Source organism: Myotis brandtii, unplaced genomic scaffold (genome assembly GCF_000412655.1).
Source record: "Myotis brandtii unplaced genomic scaffold, ASM41265v1 scaffold44, whole genome shotgun sequence".
In the NCBI taxonomy this organism is placed as follows: Eukaryota; Metazoa; Chordata; class Mammalia; order Chiroptera; family Vespertilionidae; genus Myotis; species Myotis brandtii.
In genome coordinates, this window is record NW_005366833.1 from 1,744,280 (window position 1) to 1,762,311 (window position 18,032).

The 18,032-nt window shown below is 38.0% G+C and overlaps 1 protein-coding gene across 1 annotated transcript in view; it reads left to right on the forward strand.

Annotated features, from left to right (window-relative positions):
• PUM3 (pumilio RNA-binding family member 3) overlaps positions 1 to 17,645 on the forward strand; it is a 35,887-nt gene extending 18,242 nt beyond the window's left edge. The window contains 6 exon segments of the mRNA XM_014546303.1: positions 2,490 to 2,570; positions 9,439 to 9,581; positions 10,208 to 10,430; positions 11,906 to 11,993; positions 13,743 to 13,833; positions 17,338 to 17,645. Coding sequence (XP_014401789.1) covers positions 2,490 to 2,570; positions 9,439 to 9,581; positions 10,208 to 10,430; positions 11,906 to 11,993; positions 13,743 to 13,833; positions 17,338 to 17,470 — 759 coding nt within the window. The 3' untranslated portion in view covers positions 17,471 to 17,645.
• The last annotated feature ends 387 nt before the right edge of the window (positions 17,646 to 18,032 follow it).

Here is an 18,032-nt window from a genome sequence, read left to right on the forward strand (position 1 = left end):
CCTCTGGCACCTGGAACCCAGGCCTTCGCTCTTCGCTGGGAGGGGCCGGCATGGCAGGCTTCACTCTTCGCTGCTCGGGCCCAGGGGGTGGGGCCGGCGTGGCAGGCTTAGCTCTTCGCTCGCCACATCGGCCTTCGCTCGCTGCTCCTCCCGGGGGCCAGCGGGCTTTGCTCCGTCGCTTGTTGGAGCCTAGTATGCAAATTAACCGCCATCTTTGTTGGCAGTTAATTTGCATATTGCCCTGATTGGCCAATGAGAAGCGTAGTGAAGGTACGGTCAATTACCCTTTTGTCTTTTATTAGCTAGGATTATTCATCATCAAGTAAGTCTTTTTGTATAACATTTTAGTTTGAATATTTTAAATTAGAAATAAGTATAAACATGATGTTAGTAGAAAGTTCTAAAAAGTATTAGTTGTAAAAGATATTTTTAAGTAATAAAATTAGATTATTTTAACTTCATGTTTATTTTTAACAACAAATTTTTTCAAGAAACTAATGCCCGCAAGGCATTGTAATGGTAACAAGAAATTAACAATGCAATGTATTTTTTATCTCAAGAAGTTCCTTCTAAGGGGGGAGTTAAATTAATACAACCCATGGATTTGACTTACGGATTGTTTAGAAGTGTGTCATTTCCAAATATTGGGGGTTTCCTGACATACTCTATTATTTTAATCCTTTTCTAAATACTTATTTTATGGCCTAACATGGTCTATCTTGGTATCTTGAAAGGAAAGTGTTTTGTGGAGTTATAGGGTATAGTACTCTATTAATGTCAATTAGATCAAAGTGGTTGATAGTGTTCAGATAATCAAAGTCTTTACTAATTTATTTATCATTGTTCTATGAGTTACTAAAAGAAGCCTTAAAATCTCCAACTGTAATTGTGAATTGTCTGTTTCTCACTTCAATTCTGTACCAGCTATTTTTGTATTCACTCAGATGTTTTGTGCTTGGGCATGTTCCTGTGTGTCAGACTTAAAAAAATCAGAAACCAAAGCTTGTGTGCTATATGCACATTGTTCTCTACTTTGTTTCCTTCACTTAATTTGTCTCAGGGGTTATTTTATTTCAACATACATATATGTACATCTACCTCACCTTTTTTATGACTTCATAATATTTCATTATATGAGTTTCATAATTTATTTAACCAGTCCCTACTATTGGACGCTTAGGTAGTTCCTAGTTTTTTGTTATTTCAAATAGTACTCCAGTGCATGTCCACTGTGCATATGTGGAAGCATGGCTACAAGATAATTCTAGAACTAGAGTTGATGAGTCAGAAAGTACATGCACTTTAAGTTTTTTAGATATTGTCAGTTGCCCTCCAAAATAGTTGGAACTACTTTGCATTCTCACCAACAACATAAAAGTGTGCTTGCTTTTCTCCAGACCTTTGCCAAGTTAGTATATTATCAAGGATTTTCACTTCTGCCTATAGAATAGGTGGAAAATGATATTTTATTGTTTTAATTATTGCCTTTAATTAATGAGCATTATTTCATATGCTTAGAGCCATTTGTATTTCTTTTTCAGTGAACTGACTCTTCATTTTCTTTGCCCATTTTTAGTAGATTGTTGGTCTTTATATAGTAAAGGTGTTAGACCTTTGTTATTTGTCTAACTGAAATGTTATTATTTGCCATACTCATCAGACCTGGCTCTGAAGAGGGTTGTCAAAGTCAAATGCCCTCTCAAAGTAAAAAAAGGTTCATACTATCTAGAATACAAGAAGAATAGGTCTCAAACTCTGAATGCACTTTCTTCTTTTTTATAAAGTAGTTCTTTAACTCTTTGGAACTATATCAGCATCCTGGAATAATTCTGTCGGTTCAAGAGGTGGACATTGTGAAATTCACAGTGTGTATTTGTATGATCTCTTGCTGTTATACTTTTTAAACACAATTATTTTTATTTCTCATTCACTATATAAGTATATTCTTCTAGTTTATTTTTAGTATTTCTAGTCTAATTATATAGAATTATTTTAAAGAAATTGGACAATATATAAAGGAAAATGAAAAGTTTTTATCCTTCAACCCAGAGGTGACTATTACATTATAATGTTCTAGGATTTTCTGTATACATGTATTTTCTATACTTTGTATATGTATAATTATATTTGGGTTTATATAATAGTGTTATATGTTTTATATTCTTGGTTTTTTTTAAACCTATTGCATTTCTTTTTTAGTTTAATTTTTTTTAGTAGGTATTCATTAACAGAGTACCTATTTTTGAAAGATGTAATGAGTCCAGGCTATTTGATATTGAAGAATGTGCTTTTCTGTTTGTTTTTCTTTTTTAAAAATCAACCTAGAATATTATTAACTAGGTCCTGATAAGAATTCCTTTGAATGGCTTTTATCCCTCTTATTTGTATTACGTTGTGCAGGTTACCACCTTTATAAAGTGACTCCAGAGGTGGAATAAAAGGGTAAGCTACGAATTTTTTTAACCTTTCCTGGTTTTCGATTCTTACAGGGCCAATACTCCCATTTGGTTTTACTGGCGGCGTTTGATTGTATTGATGATACTAAGCTTGTGAAGCAGATAATCATATCTGTAAGTAATTATCATGGTCTTGAATTTAAGTTACATTGATATATCATTTGTGGATTTGTAAGTGTTATTTCACATATATGTGTAAAGACTTGGAATTATTTGTTCCTTGATGGTATTTCATTATTTATTAGTTGACATTAAATCTCTAATGGGGATTTGCTTTATTCCTGTATAAACCATAATCTAGTAACTTGATATTAATAATTATTGTTTTAAATATGTAAAATAATGGTTAAATTAGGATAACATGACTTTTTAGACCATATGATATATTAAATGAAAATTTAGCAAAGCAGTGCTTAGATTTGATTAGAAATTCGTTGACATAGTAATTCTTCAATTATTCAGGAGCTCATATCCAGGCAGAGGACACCTGTGACCTTTCTCCCTCTCCCTGTGGAGAAACTACCACTGCACAGTTACCCAGCCTGTCAATACATCTGTCCTGATTGAGCTGGAGAAGCAAATCTGATAAAACTCAATTGTGATCCTTCCTAGAGCTTTCAAAGTTTTTGTAGAGTCAGATTAAAAATTATTACTAAAATGAAAATACTAGCTTCCTTTTTACATTTCAGCAATTCCTTCTAGCCTAGTATAATGACCATAAAGTAATAATTGAATGCAATTTATTTAACCCTAAATTTTCCTTCAGAAAAACAGCTGTCCTCTTGAAAGTACTACTCCAAAGTAAAAACTGCATTCCAAAATCATTTTCTTCATTCTGCAATGATTGACTTCTGAATCTGTGCTCTCCTCTTCCCTTCCTTATTTATAGTGTGCAGGTAGTGTTGGATATGTAATAGAGGTTGCAGGGGTATGGTTAAGAAATAGCAGCATTGGTTGCAGGGACAAAACTTGGGTACATTGAAAAAAACACATAATCTGTATAGAAATATTCATCTGAAAATTACACAAACGTTTCTCTTTGATACCATGGATGGGGCCTTTGGAGAAATCTCAGTGACAAAAACTACTTTCATGCCAACTGCAGAGAGAAGCAGATGGGGTTCAGAAAGAGACTTTACCTGTTGGCATGTGGCAGTGCTGTGGCCTCTCTCTGTAGCCTGTCTAGACCAGTAGAGCTGGGTGTAGGGGAAAATGTATCAGCTAGCAGAGGGGAAGGAGATTTTTCTTAGATGCCAGCTGTAGGTCCCAGTGTGTGGGAGTTTCTCATGCCCTGGCTGTCATTTTCCAACTTTCCCCTTGACTGTTTTAAGATTGTGATGACTTTCTTTGGGATAAGATTGTGGGAAGAAACCATTTGGCAAGACTTTCATGTCACAAACTGAGTTTTTTGACATGTTCCTTGTATCTTTATTACCCTTTTGACTCCAGTCAATAATGATTGTTTTTCATTCCAGTGACAGTGATGTGAGGCCATAGATTTTTTAATGAACAAAGTTGTTTCATGAAAATGGAAACAGGCTGGGCTATTCAAAGTTTGCTTTTGTTTAATATTTTCAGGACAAGTAAAATCTGCATAATTGTTCCAGATAGATTTCAAGAGAAACTATACTTCCTTCAAGATTTGCCACAATTTGTCTGCTGGATATTTTCCAAAGATTTAGCCCACTTAAAGTTGCTGTTGAAACAGTTTTAATTCCTTGTGCTTATCAGATTGATTCCCACCACTACTTAACCCACATTCCTAATGACTTTCTCATACTCAGGGCAGCTTTCCGAGAATGGCCTGATTTACTGATCTCTTGCCTCTAGCTGACAAATGCTCAACAGCTCCTGTGTGTCATTACACTATGTAGCTGGTGATAAAATCCTGGAATGCTAATTGCTCTTGCATTTTCCCCATCGATCTACCAGAAAACCTGTTGCAGTATGCAGTTCTTTTTCAAAATACACAAGAAAGCTTAGTGTTGCTAAGAATTCTCTTCAGGGTAGCCAGACTTCCTGAAATACCATGTTGATATAACAGACTGGTCAGCTGAGCCCTCACCTTTCTAACTGGATACACACACTGCCCTGGCCAGTGTGGCACAGTTGGTTTAGTGTCATCCAATGCATCAAAAGATTGCCGGTTCATTTCCCCATCGGGGCACATGCCCAGGTTTTGGGTTCCGTGGGTCCGGGTGCATAAGGGAGGCAGCCAATCAATGTTTCTCCTCGCATCGATGCTTCTCTCCCTTAAAAATATCAATAAAAAACATTCTAAAAAGATAGATACACACTGTTTCCCACCTACTTTACTTTCCAAAATAAACATACCTATACAATTTTATCCATTTTACCATGGAATTGTTGGTATGATGCAGCTGCTTTGACAGCAGTGTTTCTCAGAAAAGGAAATATATTATTATTAAAACATACAGAAAAGTGTAAGGAATTATACAGTAGATATTCAGCCACCTACTATCTGATAAAGAAGTGAAACTTGACAAATACAGTAAAAGTTCAAGCCCTTTGTGTACCTGTCCATGATTGCATATCCACCCTCACCCTCACCTATGGTGATGGATTTTGTGTTTATTATTCACATACATTTCCTTATCCTTTTGCTATATGTAGATGTATATAATACTATTTTGCATGTTTACAGATTCCATGTCAGTAATATTATGTATATTTTCTTATGTAACTTGCTTTTTTTTTGATATTATGTTTGTGGAATTCATCATCAGGAGTTGGCAAGCCCTTTTTAAAAGGGCCAGATAGTATTTTAGTCTTTGTGGGATATATATGATCTCTGCTGCCCGTTTATTTTGTTTTTATTCTTTAACAACCCTTTAAAATGTAAAGACCATTCTTAACTTGTAGGATGTACAAAAATAGGCTGCAGGTTGACTCATGGGCCTTTGTTTGCCCACCCCTGTTCTAAATCATTTCTGTTTCAATGCCAAATTGTATTTTACTATGAATATACTGCAGTTTATTCTTCAATTTTCTGTAGATGGACATTCAGATTATTTACAATTTTTAAAACTTTAAAAACTCACTATTTTTTTGCTATTCCAAATAATTCTATGAGCATTCTTGTATGTCTCCTTGTTTCTCTAAGTCATTTACTTAGCAAAATTGCTGGGTTGCCAAATATGCTGCACATGTGTGTATAGAGTCACATGTCCATCCCACCGAACCACTGCAGAGCCTATTGCATTGTGTAATAAAAAAAAAAATATCACTTTATAGCCATTTGCCGTTTAATTTTCAGCTTTGCTCCTGGTAATGGCCCACAAGTCAGGCAGGTGCATCATTTCCTTTTATAGATAAGGGAATTGATGTGTGGGGAGGTTAAAAGATTTGCCAAAGGCTACTCTGCTTGAGCTTAAAGACTGAGTTCAGCAAAAAGTCAACGATACCAATAGTTGCAATAGTTGACTGGTTCTTCTTACCTAATTCTACATGTACTATACTCATTAGTGCTCTCCTCGCTAGAAATTTCCTCTTTCTAACTAGGTTAAAGAGAAATGAATTAGTGCTCTAATATGACAGCACTCATACCGTTTCCTTTTAGATATATGTTTTTTTGGTAGGAAAGCTGGAATGAGGGTGAGATCGAGGAGAATTAAGTGATTTCACACTCAAACAAACATAACTTTAGATTCTCAATTCCTAAATTACAAACTGAAAGGCAATGAGTTTGGGCACTAGTCCTTGAATAGTGTTTGTACATGGAATTAAGCTTCTCTTGTTGAAGTGAAAGCTTTTCTGCCCACGTCTATGTATATTACCCTAGTCCTTAAGTGTGAAACCCACAGAGAAAGTAAGTACACTGAGGAATAATAGCAGCCATTTATATTTCTTCACTGAATACTTCACCCATTTTGAGTTTTTGTTTTGTGTGTATGTGTTTTATTTATTTATTTTTTAAGCAACTGTTTTAAAGGGATTATAGCCAATAGTATTTTAGGACAGCAAGGTTGTGGGGTTTTTACCAATAAATGATTACAGAAATTGGCCTAAGCTGTGTATCCTCACTCTCTTCTTTCAGCAAGTTAAAGCATCTTTCCTCTCATGAGTTGGTTGGTTAAACTTTAAATAGGAAAATCCATACTAATGGTAGCCTATATTTGTGGCACTAAATGCTTCATTATCAAAAATGCGTATTTTGAGCCCTGATCTGTGTGGCTCAATTGTTTGGAGTGTCTTCCCGGGCAACGAAGGATCAAAGGTTTCATTCCTGGTCAGAGCACATACCCAGCTTGTGAGTTTGAACCCCAGTCAGGGTGTGTGGGAGACAAACAATCGATGTTTTTCTCTCTCTCTCTCTCCCTTCCTCTCTCTAAAATCAATAAAAGCATGTCCTTAGGTGAGGATTTTTTTTTTTTTTTAATGCATATGTTGAATCCACTTTGGGTCTTGTTTACCTTGAAATTACAAAAGAGCTCCCTCTTCTGTGAAGTGTACAATTTTGTTTTGTCTTGCCCTTTTTACTGAGATTTTTGTTCATTTTCCTTGAATGGTTGAAATTTCTATTCTTTTTGAGGTGGTTAGGTCTATTGCACCTGTTCTCTGGAAACCTTTATGTTGTATAGGGAAATCTTTATACATGACCTTAAACTTCAAAAGTAGAAAAGCAGAGTGGGGTTTAGAGTCAGGGAAAGAGGCGATCATGTCCTGGATGTGTGACCTTTACTTCTCTACGTTAAGTCACCTTACTTGTTTAAACCTTGGGCTTCTTACATGTAAAATGAAAGTAAGCTACAGTACCTTTGTCATCCATCATGCTGTGAAGAGTGTTTAAGATGATGGACATGGCGCTCTCAGATAAGGTCTGGTTCTTAGTGAGTACTTAAGTGTTTAGCTGCTCTTACTACTTACAGGAAGCACAGTATACTTTTGTGCAGGAAACGAGATATGTTTGAGAATTTAAAAAGAGAAAATGTGTCTGGAATCTGGGTTTGTGTCATCAACCTCGGGGTCATGGACTTTGCTGTATCATGATCCCATAGTTGATGACTAACTTAATTTTTTTCTTTTTAAGATTATTTTATTTTTAATTAAATTTATTGGTGTGACATGGACTAATAAAATTACATAGGTTTCAAGTATACAGTTCTGTAATACATCTTCTGTATAGTGCATTGTATGTTCACCCCCAAAGTCAAATCTCCTTTTGTCACCATATGTTTGACCCCTTTTACTCTTTTTCCATCCCCTCACCCCCTTTTCCTCTGTTAACCACCATATTAATGTCTGTGTCTATGAATTTTTACTCATTTGTTCATTTGTCACTTTCAGTTTTATGACCACATATGAGTGAAATCATATGGGTTTTTTTTTTTACTTTTTCCATCTGACCTACTTCGCTAGCATGATATTCTCACAATCCATCCATGGTGTCACAAATGGCAGTGTTTCATCTTTTCTTATGGCTGAGTAGTATTTCATTATATATATGTACCACATCTTTATCCAGTCATCTATTGAAGGACACCTTGATTGTTTCCATATCTTGGCCACTGTGAATAATGCTATAATGAACATAGGGCATATATCTTTATGAATAAATATTTTCAAATTTTTCAGGTAGGTACCCAGAAGAGGGATTGCTGGTTCATATGGTAACTCTAGTCTTAATTTTTTAATGAACCACCATACTGTTTTCCATAGTGGCTGTTCCATTTTACATTCCTACCAGCAGTGAATGAGGGTTCCCTTTTTCACCATAACCTCTCCAACACATGTTACTTATTTGTTAATAGTAGCCATTCTGATAGGTATAAGGTGGTATCTCATTGTTTTGATTTGCATTTCCCTAATAACTAGTGAAGTTGAGCATCTTTTCATATATTGGCCATTTTTATGTCTTCTTGGGAGAGGTGATGACTGACTTAATTTTTAGTTTGGTTCCTTGCACTAAAATTACTGATCTCATTGTAATAAATAGGCACTTAAGAGAATAGCAAATCTGAGTATATCATCTCATAGCGAATTCATTTCCTTAATAGAGAGCTTATGTTTTCTTTGAAAGAGACTAGAGTTAGAATCAGGGACCAGAACTTGTCAGAGTCCTGCCACTGATACTCTACATCCTGTGGCAGAGTTACTCTCCTCTTTCTGGGTTCCTCATCTGTAAACCTGCGTGATTGGACCTAATTCTTTCTATGGCCCCAGCCAGTCGAGAATATCTGGTGCTAAAACCTACATGGCTTTGAGTATCTGTTAGGCTTGTGGCATGAAATAGGAATGTTAGAGGGGGAAATAGCTGATGATTTTTCTGTTGTGTATTCTCTATTAAGTGTAAAGGGATTTTTAAACAGTGAATTTTCTGTCTTTGAAAACAGCAAATTTATACAGGAGCTTAGTTGAGATAGGGATGCCATTGCCATTGTTTCTTAAATTCATACAACTAGAAAAGGTTACTGTTCATAGAGTGTAGTTACTTGTAACTGCTTTGTGGAGTCTTTTTGCACGTTTCCCTCCCCTTTCTTTCTCGTGCGACTCTTAAGTAGCCCTCATTTGCCATGAATGAGCAATCTAACTTTAAAAGCCTTTATCCACTTGTCTTGTTTAACAGTTTCTTTATCTCCCTCCACATACATCTCAATGGGAAATTCTAATAAGAATGTTCTTCATCGATGCTGATGCTACACTTAAGTGCAGCTGCAAATTAACTGATCTGCTCTGGTAATGGTGGCCTAAGTAATATCGGTTATATAGTGACTGAAGATAACTGCTTTAAGTATTTTTAAGTCTCCTTGGATTTTTCAGTAATGCCAGTCACAGCAGAGAATCTGTTCTGTGTTCTGAGTGTAAATCTCTGGTGCTTTAATGAGACGATTTTACAGCTAGCTGCACATTTTCCATTAAGTGAGTTGGGGGAAATAGTTCAGTATGTATCCTTCTTTGCCATTCAGATTCCAAGCATCCTTTGAGCATACAGATTCACTTTTTTGTTTCTGTAATTTTACAGGAAATTATTAGTTCCTTGTCTAACATATTAAATGACAAATATGGAAGGAAGGTCCTGTTGTACCTACTAAGCCCCCGAGATCCTGCACATACAGTACGAGAAATCATTGAAGTTCTGCAGAAAGGAGATGGAAACGCACACAGGTAAGAACAGTAGGCGGGTTGCGCCCTTTGTCCTCTGATTTATTAATTTCAGTAGTGCCTGCTTCCAGAAATCTGCTCCTGCATGCAGGCCCCTTCTCATGCTCCTTCTCTCTCCAAAACTCAAAAAGTGAATTCCATTTTTAAACCTGTACTCATTTTTATCCTGAAAATAAAAGTGTTGTGCCAGAAGAATGCCTGTGAGCCCCTTGTACATAGTAGGTACTTAGGTGTGTGATTTGTTTTGGTTTTGCTTTTTTTTTAAAGCTACTGGTACCACATAATTGAGTATTCTAGAGAGTAGAGTTCATAAAATGGTGTAAACATGGGTTGTCTTATAAGATACTTTGTTGTCGTTTGGTTTTTGGATTGGTTTAGGGTTTTTTTTTTATTATTATTACATAAGGCAAGCTTCACTTGTTGAGTGCTTGTTCTGTGCAGGTGCTAGTCACATCCTACGACACAAGCATGAAAGACACATCCCACCCTCAAATCACTTATGCACATGCATAACAGAAAGATATAGTAGTGTATGCCACAGATTGTTTAGAGGTTTTTGTGAAAATACAGTCACCATGTTTCCTTTGTCATTTATCTCACCTTACTACTCATTCAACCTATTCCAACAGTAAAAAAGATACAGAAATCCGGCGCCGAGAGCTCTTAGAATCCATCTCCCCAGCTTTGTTAAGCTAAATGCAAGATCACACTCAAGAAATGGTGCTAGATAAGTCTGCCTGTGTGTTGGTGCCTTGCATTCTGGGAGCTGCCATTGGAGACGCTCAACCTGCCATGAATGCCGTCGCCAGCTTGGCAGCAGCAGAACTGCATCCTGGCGGCAAGGATGGAGAGGTAATGTGCTCTTAGACAGGCAGGAAAGCTGCAAGGAAGATTTCAGTCATAACTGTCTCACTCACTGCATATCAGCATTGCATTTGAAAACTGAATTCGAAACAGTGCTGTTGCAACACTGCCTTGCAGTGACACCCTGAGTAAAAATAAGTCTCTCTGTTATCCATGATTGGCCCCAAGCTGTCTTCCCAGTGTATTCTATGCTCTTAATTCTATTTTGAATTTTTTTCTGGACTTTTGAACCTCTTTGCATTTGCCCGTGCTTCTTCCCTCAGTCTCGAGTGTTGCCCATATCTCTGTGGTCCTATGCTTTCCATGTAGAAAGCCTTCTCATCCTTCAGGATCCCTAGAATCCTCCGTGACATCTCCCCTAATCCCCTCTTAGTAAAAAGTCTTTGCTGTTTCTGATAGGCTCTGCCTATATTTATTTGGGTCAACGCTGCCCCTCTTCCCCAGAAGCTTACCATTTTGATGAACATGAATATAATATTTAAATGAAAAATAATCATTTCAAAAAAATCATTTCACATTGAAATAAGCGCTGTGAAAGAAAACTACAGGTTCTATGGGATTGTAAGTGGGAGTCATCCTATCCCCAAGAAGGCTTCCCTGGGGCAGTGAAAGCTAAACCCAGAGGATTAGTAGCTCAGTGAAGAATGGTAGAAAGAAGATTCTCGGCAGAGGGAAGAGCACGTGCAGCAGCCTGAAGGAAGGAAGGAGCTCAACTTGTGTAAGAACAGAAGGTTGGAGGGGTTGGAAATCGCTTAGCAAAGAGGAGAGGAAGGCAGAAGCCAGATCATGCGGGACCCTTGCCCTGCACTAGGTGATAAGTTCCTGATGAACAGATAGATGTATATGGGAGCCTGTGGATCTTAGAGAAGCCCAGGCCGCTGCCCTCATACGGCTGATCATATTAGCAAATAGGGACGATGCGTGCATAGTGAAAGTTTCTTTTTAAAGAAATTGGGCCCCTTGTTTCCCGTGCTTCAAAAGGAGAGATCCTAAGTACTGTGGGAACAATGATATGGCCTTGAAAAAGTAAGATTGAGCTAAAAAGATGCTTTCTTGGCTGGAATCAGATAATGCCTGTATGTCAACATTCAGCATTAGTTTTCAATGTTTCTGCTAAAGGGTTCTGTCCCATAGGTGTATTTGTACCTCATAACTGCATATCGCAGTCTGAAAAGTGGTGAGTTTGATCTCAAGATGAACTTTTGGGGGTGCTTTTTAAACCGGGACTCGTGAAGCCCAGCCTAAACCAGTTATCAGTGGCTGTGTTGTCTTGAACAACTGTCCTCATTTTAGTCTGGGGATTAGGATAGACCTCCAGGTATAATGGTCATTCTAGATAAAGATCTCTTAAGCCTTATGGAACTTTCAACATGGCTGAGTCCTTATCTGTATATGGTGATGTAGAATGGATTGTAGGCCAAGGCATGGATGAAATAAATTAATGTGTTCTTGATGCCTCCTAGCTTCACATTGCAGAACATCCCGCAGGACACCTTGTTCTGAAGTGGTTAATAGAACAAGATAAAAAGATGAAAGAAAACGGAAGAGAAGGTAGGTTGTTAAACTTAACCTTTGGGTTGTAGCCTAAGTGAGATTTCAGTAATTCTTGGCATCCCTGAACTTGCTGTCAGCCATGCAAGTTCACATGAGTTTGTTGAGTGTTCAGAAATAGTGTCCTATAAGAACTGATTTAGTGGTTGCAAGAATTGCTTTAGTAAATGCTAGAAATTTGTGTCCTAGAATCCTTTAATTTTTTTCCTCTTTCCCCGCTTCCCCCTCTTACTCCTCTTTTCTCTGCTACTTCAGAATTCTGACTGGGCTTGGCCAGCTTTCTAAAACACCATTCTATTTCTTGAGGATGGTGAGAGCAGTACAGTGGGGGTGAGGAGGGGATTTGTGAGTATCATTACCCCAATTGAAAGGCATGGTATTTATCTCTAGTTTTGAGGAAGGGATATGCAGAAGAAAATTATCCTTATCAGAGAATTTTGAACTGGTGTCTATTTGGCATTGAAGTACATGTGACCAAAGAGCAAGCCAGTGGTTGGTATTTATTGGTTTTTCATAAACCTCATGGCTGTTCTGGAAATGCAGCTCTCCAGGAGGACAGCATCTCTTATCTAATCGAAAAGTTGCATACCATTCCCCTCTCAGTCCTGTCTTTGACCAGACCTTCTCTTAGTAAATTCAACTCCCTCTGGTATTTTAGCCACTAAAGAGACTTTCCTCACTTAAGTAGTTTGGGCTTTTTATGACTGTATTTGAAAAAAACTGACAGGTTATGAATGTATGTCTTTAGGAAAGTTGCAGTTCTAATGGTTAGTAAGGCAGTCAATACAGCAGAGCTGTCACTTCTCACTCTACCTTTGAGAATAGAGACGTGGAGCTATTTTTCACTAAATTTTTTATAGAAGAGAAAAGCTTCTTATATTTTGAAGAAAAAACAATATACTGAATCATCTTTTCCAAAGTCCAGGAATTTTCTAGTAGTTTTATTCCTCTTAATCAAAATGCACTGAGAGCCCTACCACATGCCTGAAGTGTTTGTCATTTTCATGTAGCACCACATGAGTGTGGCTAGCTGTCTTGGTTATCTCTTGTTGTATAATAAGTTACCTCAAAACAGTAGTTTTCAAAAAAATAATCATTTGATCAGGGTTTGATCAGGAGCTTGTTTTTCCTCTGTGCAGAGTGCTGCTCAGCTAGGGGTTGGAATCTACTTTCATAGTAGCTGGCAACAGCTGAGGCCAACAGCCTCAGTTCCTCTCCCTAGGCTGCTGCTTGGGCTTCCTTAGAGCATGGAGGGTTTGGTTTTAAAAGAACAAAGTAGGTGGGTGATTTTTTCGTGATTTAGCCTCAGAATTGTTTAGCATCATTTTTATCATACTCCCTTGGTTAAGTGAGACATAAAGGCCCGCCAAGATTCAAAAGTAGAACACATTGATTCCATGTGTTGCACAGGTGCTGCTGTCAAACATGTACTTCCTGAATACCTTTCAGGTAAGGGTTAAGTCGTTCAGTAGAACAAAGAAGCACAAACATGACCAAGTGAGCGTTTCTCTTGAGTTATTACTGCTAACGTAGCTTAGGATTTGAATCAGATTTGAAAGAAATGGCTTTACAAAAAATGCATTATATAAACCTGAACAGGAATTTTTCATCTTAGCGGTGTTTGGGAGAGAACTCTTTTTACTAGCTTTTCTATTCAAACATACTCACAGATCTAAGGGCAGTAGAGAGGGAGATTGGGGGTTTAAATCTTGGTATATGATGTCCACTAAGTGTCAGTATATTTTACAGGTTGTTTTGCAAAGACACTTGTAGAACATGTCGGTATGAAGAACCTGAAGTCGTGGGCTGGTGTAAATCGAGGTGCCATCATTCTTTCGGGGTATGTGTAATGTGTGTCTTTCTCTGCGCAGGGTCCCCATCCTGAATGCTTGTTCGTGCAAAAGACTTCTCACATTTATTTCTCCGTTCCACCATTTGCTCACCATAGTCCAGCATTACTTTCAGTCATTCATGATCTATACAAGTATAGCAAATAGTAGAAAGCACATATAACTCTTTCAATCAGTCCTTGCAGTTTTTTTCATCTGCCCTCTTTTGGATGTCAAGGATCATAGAATTATAACATTCAGAAGAATCATTTAATTATCACATCACATTTATGGTTTTGACCAAAATGTATTTGTGTTCTTTTTAAAAAAAGAAACATGTTTTTATTAATATTTTTAGAAAGAGAGGAAGGGAAATCGAGAGTGTCAGCTGCCTTCTGTATGCCCCCTACTGGGGATTGATCCCGCAACCCAGCCACGTGCCCTAACTTGGAATTGAATGGGTGCCCCCTCGGTGCAGGGGTTGATGCTCAACCAACTGAGCCACACCAGCCAGGACTGTATATATTTTTTAATGAATTAGTCTTATCCTTAGGAAAATGTTGACAAGTTATTTTTTAAATTGTGACTGAATTTACATGTAATTTTCATTCGTTGTTCTCAACTATTCTAAAAGGATTTAAAAAGCATTTGCTTCTGAAGTCTGCAATAGTATTGTTTATTTCTAATTAAAATGGATAGGAAACTGATAATTTGTGAATTGAGGCATATGCTTAACTTGCATATTGTTCTCTAGACACCGTATGTTAAGTTTATAATTTACAGGTCATCGAAAATTTGTGTATTCTATTCCCAGATGAAACCGTCTATTAAGAACATTCATTTAAAAGTAGGTTTGTTTGTAGATTGTTTTAAAGCAATCACTGTTGATTTTCCTTGCTGTATTACCAAGGTTTGGAAAACATACCAATCTTAGTTTGAATTTCCCTCAGTATTTCATATGCAAATGCTATGCAATTTCATCTGTAATGTCAGTAAATGTTATGTTTGTTCAATATATAATTTAATTATATAATATACTTACAAACATACACATTCCATATGAACATTTCTTTTTTTCAGGTATATCAGTATCTACAAACATGGGTGACACATCATTTTGTTCATTTCCCATTAAAATTAATTTTTCAGTTGATGTTTAACACCCAGAATCTATGAGCTGAAACATGCACTTTTTTTATATAAATTTCTTTATCAGACATTTGAAAGGTTACCATCTACTGACACATTCTTTCATTACACTTAATTAACTAGAAATTTCAACAGTGCCATAAAATTAATTTATAGAGATCGTTCATCAATCTGAGCTGCCCTTGGGTGGATTGCAAACATATGGGGAATATTATAGGTTCTTATGGAACACTGCTTAGAATTGGAGCAGGAGCACATGAAGTATTTGGGGTTCAGAAGGGAAGATGAACCATAGATAACCTAATAATTTATTAATACAGTAATCATTTTTGTTTGGTTCTTAGAATATTGTCATGTGCTTGACTTGTTTGGTAAAATGATCTGCCTGCTTATAGTTTACTTCAAACTCTTGCAATTTTCTTTTTTTTTCCTAAATATTTTTTGCATTAAGTGAAAAAGCATTCTGGGTGAAAAAGAAAATCGGCCTTGTGTGCAGTCTGAATACTAACCCAGGGAAGCAGAATTGTCTAGCAGGCATGAGCTCTAGACAAACAGACTGGGTTCCAGTCTCAGCTCACTGTGTGGCCTTCGGCACTTTATTCAGCTTCTGAGTCTTAATTCTCTGGGTTTTAAAATGAAATAAATAATAGTTCTGTGTTGTTTTAAAAAAATTAAATGAGATGATACATATAAAATACTTAGCATTATGTCCAATACACATGCTCAATAAATATCAACTTTTATCACTGTGCATTATGTGACTATGTGCTTAGCCAAGGTATTTAAAATAAAATTGTGTAGTGAGTCACAGATCTATTAAAAGGGCACTTTTCAGTTTCATAGGTGGCAAGCAGTATTTGTTGCTTGTAACCCACGAGTGAGATAATGGTGCTTGGGGCTGCTAGCTTATCCTTCTCTTTCTCAACATGATGAAAGTTATAGGGACCAGGCACTTTAAAAAATGCCAAGCATATGTTTAAGAAGTTCACATGTACATGTCCTGCAGAAGTGGGGTGGGGGGGGGGGGAAGACAGGAAATTCAGCCCTGGTGTGCTGCCTGAGTCCCAACCCCTATGTAAAGAGAAGGGCCTGTGTGTAGCGTGCCGGGGTCCAGCCCCGGCGGGCCAGGGGTTCCCAAAGGTGTGGACGGAGTCGGCGAAGAATGATTTACACGGAGACAGCGTTCATAGCTCTCTAGCTCTCTTTAGTCTCCGTGGATCTTCCTGTGCCTGGCTGAGGCCACAGAGAAAGATCCGGAGGCAAACTGAGTCTTTATTTTATAGTCAGAGGTAAACAAGGTAGTGGTTACCAAAGTTACACTGTTCTTGTGAGTTTCACTTGTTTTTGTTCTTGTTCTTGCTGCACTTCCCTCAGCCCATTAGCTTCCCAGATAAGATCTAGGGAGCCTCATAAGGTCAAGCCTAATTATGCTTAAGAGGACTGTGCCCTCTAAGCTGGGACTTGTTTGTGACTTTGCCAACAGGTCAGTCCAAGGCTTAACCCTATATGGGCTCCCCACAGTAGCCCGCCTCTGCGGCCGCGTTCCCTGGTGATGGATCACTCCAGCAAGGTCTCGGGAAGCAGAGCTGATGTTGTTTTGCTTAATGACTCACACTGATTGAATGCTTACTAAGTGTCAGGGTCTGGCTAGGTGCTTTACATACAAGATCATTTGAGCCCCGAAAACACCCTGTGAGGAAAAAGGTGATTCTGTTGTTGATCCCACTTTACAGGTCAAGAGTGTTAGAGAATTTAAATAGCATTGCTCTTGGCTATTCAGTTATTGAGTGGCAGAGGCAGGTTTCAGATGTAGGCAGTTAAGCGCTAAGGTAAAGCTCTTCACCCCTTCACTAAATGTTTTAGCTGCAGAGTTCAGTAAGGAGGCCGTTAACTGCTTCCCTTTCACGGCCCCACCTTTCTCTGTGCACCTGTTCATTCATGTGAATTCAGAGGCTCAGTGAACATTCTTGGCCGTCTGTTCTGTACACGTGGTGCCATGGAGAAAAACACCAGGTTTCTGCTTTTGAGTTCAGGTGGAGAAGGGGAGATAGAATACGTGTAGTAAAATAATTTTAAGGCAGGGTGTTAGTCCTAAGATAGTCAAAGTGAAAGGACCAATTCTATATGGAACGGAGTTGCTCCTACTTTCCTTGAGTGACTCCACCAACAAGACTATGAAATGGTTTTTATTTATGTGGTTTTAGAACATAGGCTACTAGCCCTATCATTTATCTGATGGAAAAATGCGTTTATAGTTATAAGACTTGTCTCACAAGTCAATAAATTTTGTTTACTGTGGCTGCAGGTAGCACTGGCAGACAATCTAGGGATTTCTATGGAATTTAGTTTTCGTCTTCTCTCTTCAGCCTTCTCCAGAGTTCTGATCAAGAAGTTGCAAGCAAAGTCAAAGCTGGACTGAAAAGCCTGATCCCCACATTGCAGAAAAACAAAAGCACCAGCAAAGGAGTAGAAATGCTGCTTGAAAAACTGTCTGTGTAGATGGACACAATTACCAAGATGGAATCATTGTTTCTCGTCAGATCTGTTTTCCCAGAGTGGAGAGAAGGGCTAGGGGTCCACCACACTGGTAATTTGTGTACTCAGTGTATGTGCTTCTTCTTTGTATATGAATTTATTTATAAAATGCTTTCTAAAAATGCCCTTTAAAAAAAAATTCCAGCCATCTTCTTTATTATCTTGAATAGTAAGTAAATCGCAGTGTGAGGGAGTGTTGTAAAGGGTTTAATGGTCAGATGCAGTGGGACCAACCAAATACATATAAAGTGGTTGCATGAGTTGCTTCAGGGGAAGACATCCTTTGTGAGCAGCAGTCTGAGAAGGCTCCATGGAGGGGGTGGGACTTGAGAGGGCCTCAGAGGAAAGCAGGATGTAGAAAAGAAGAGCTAAAGGGAGTTTTGAGGGCAGTGAGGTAGGACTTACTGGTTGTGAGCTGAACTTCAGGAACTGTTCACCTTAGGGCCTGGATGGATGCAGGGAGGGGAGGGTAACCTGCATCCAGGGCAGCCACATTCCTAGCTGCCTTATGGATTGGGTTCCACCT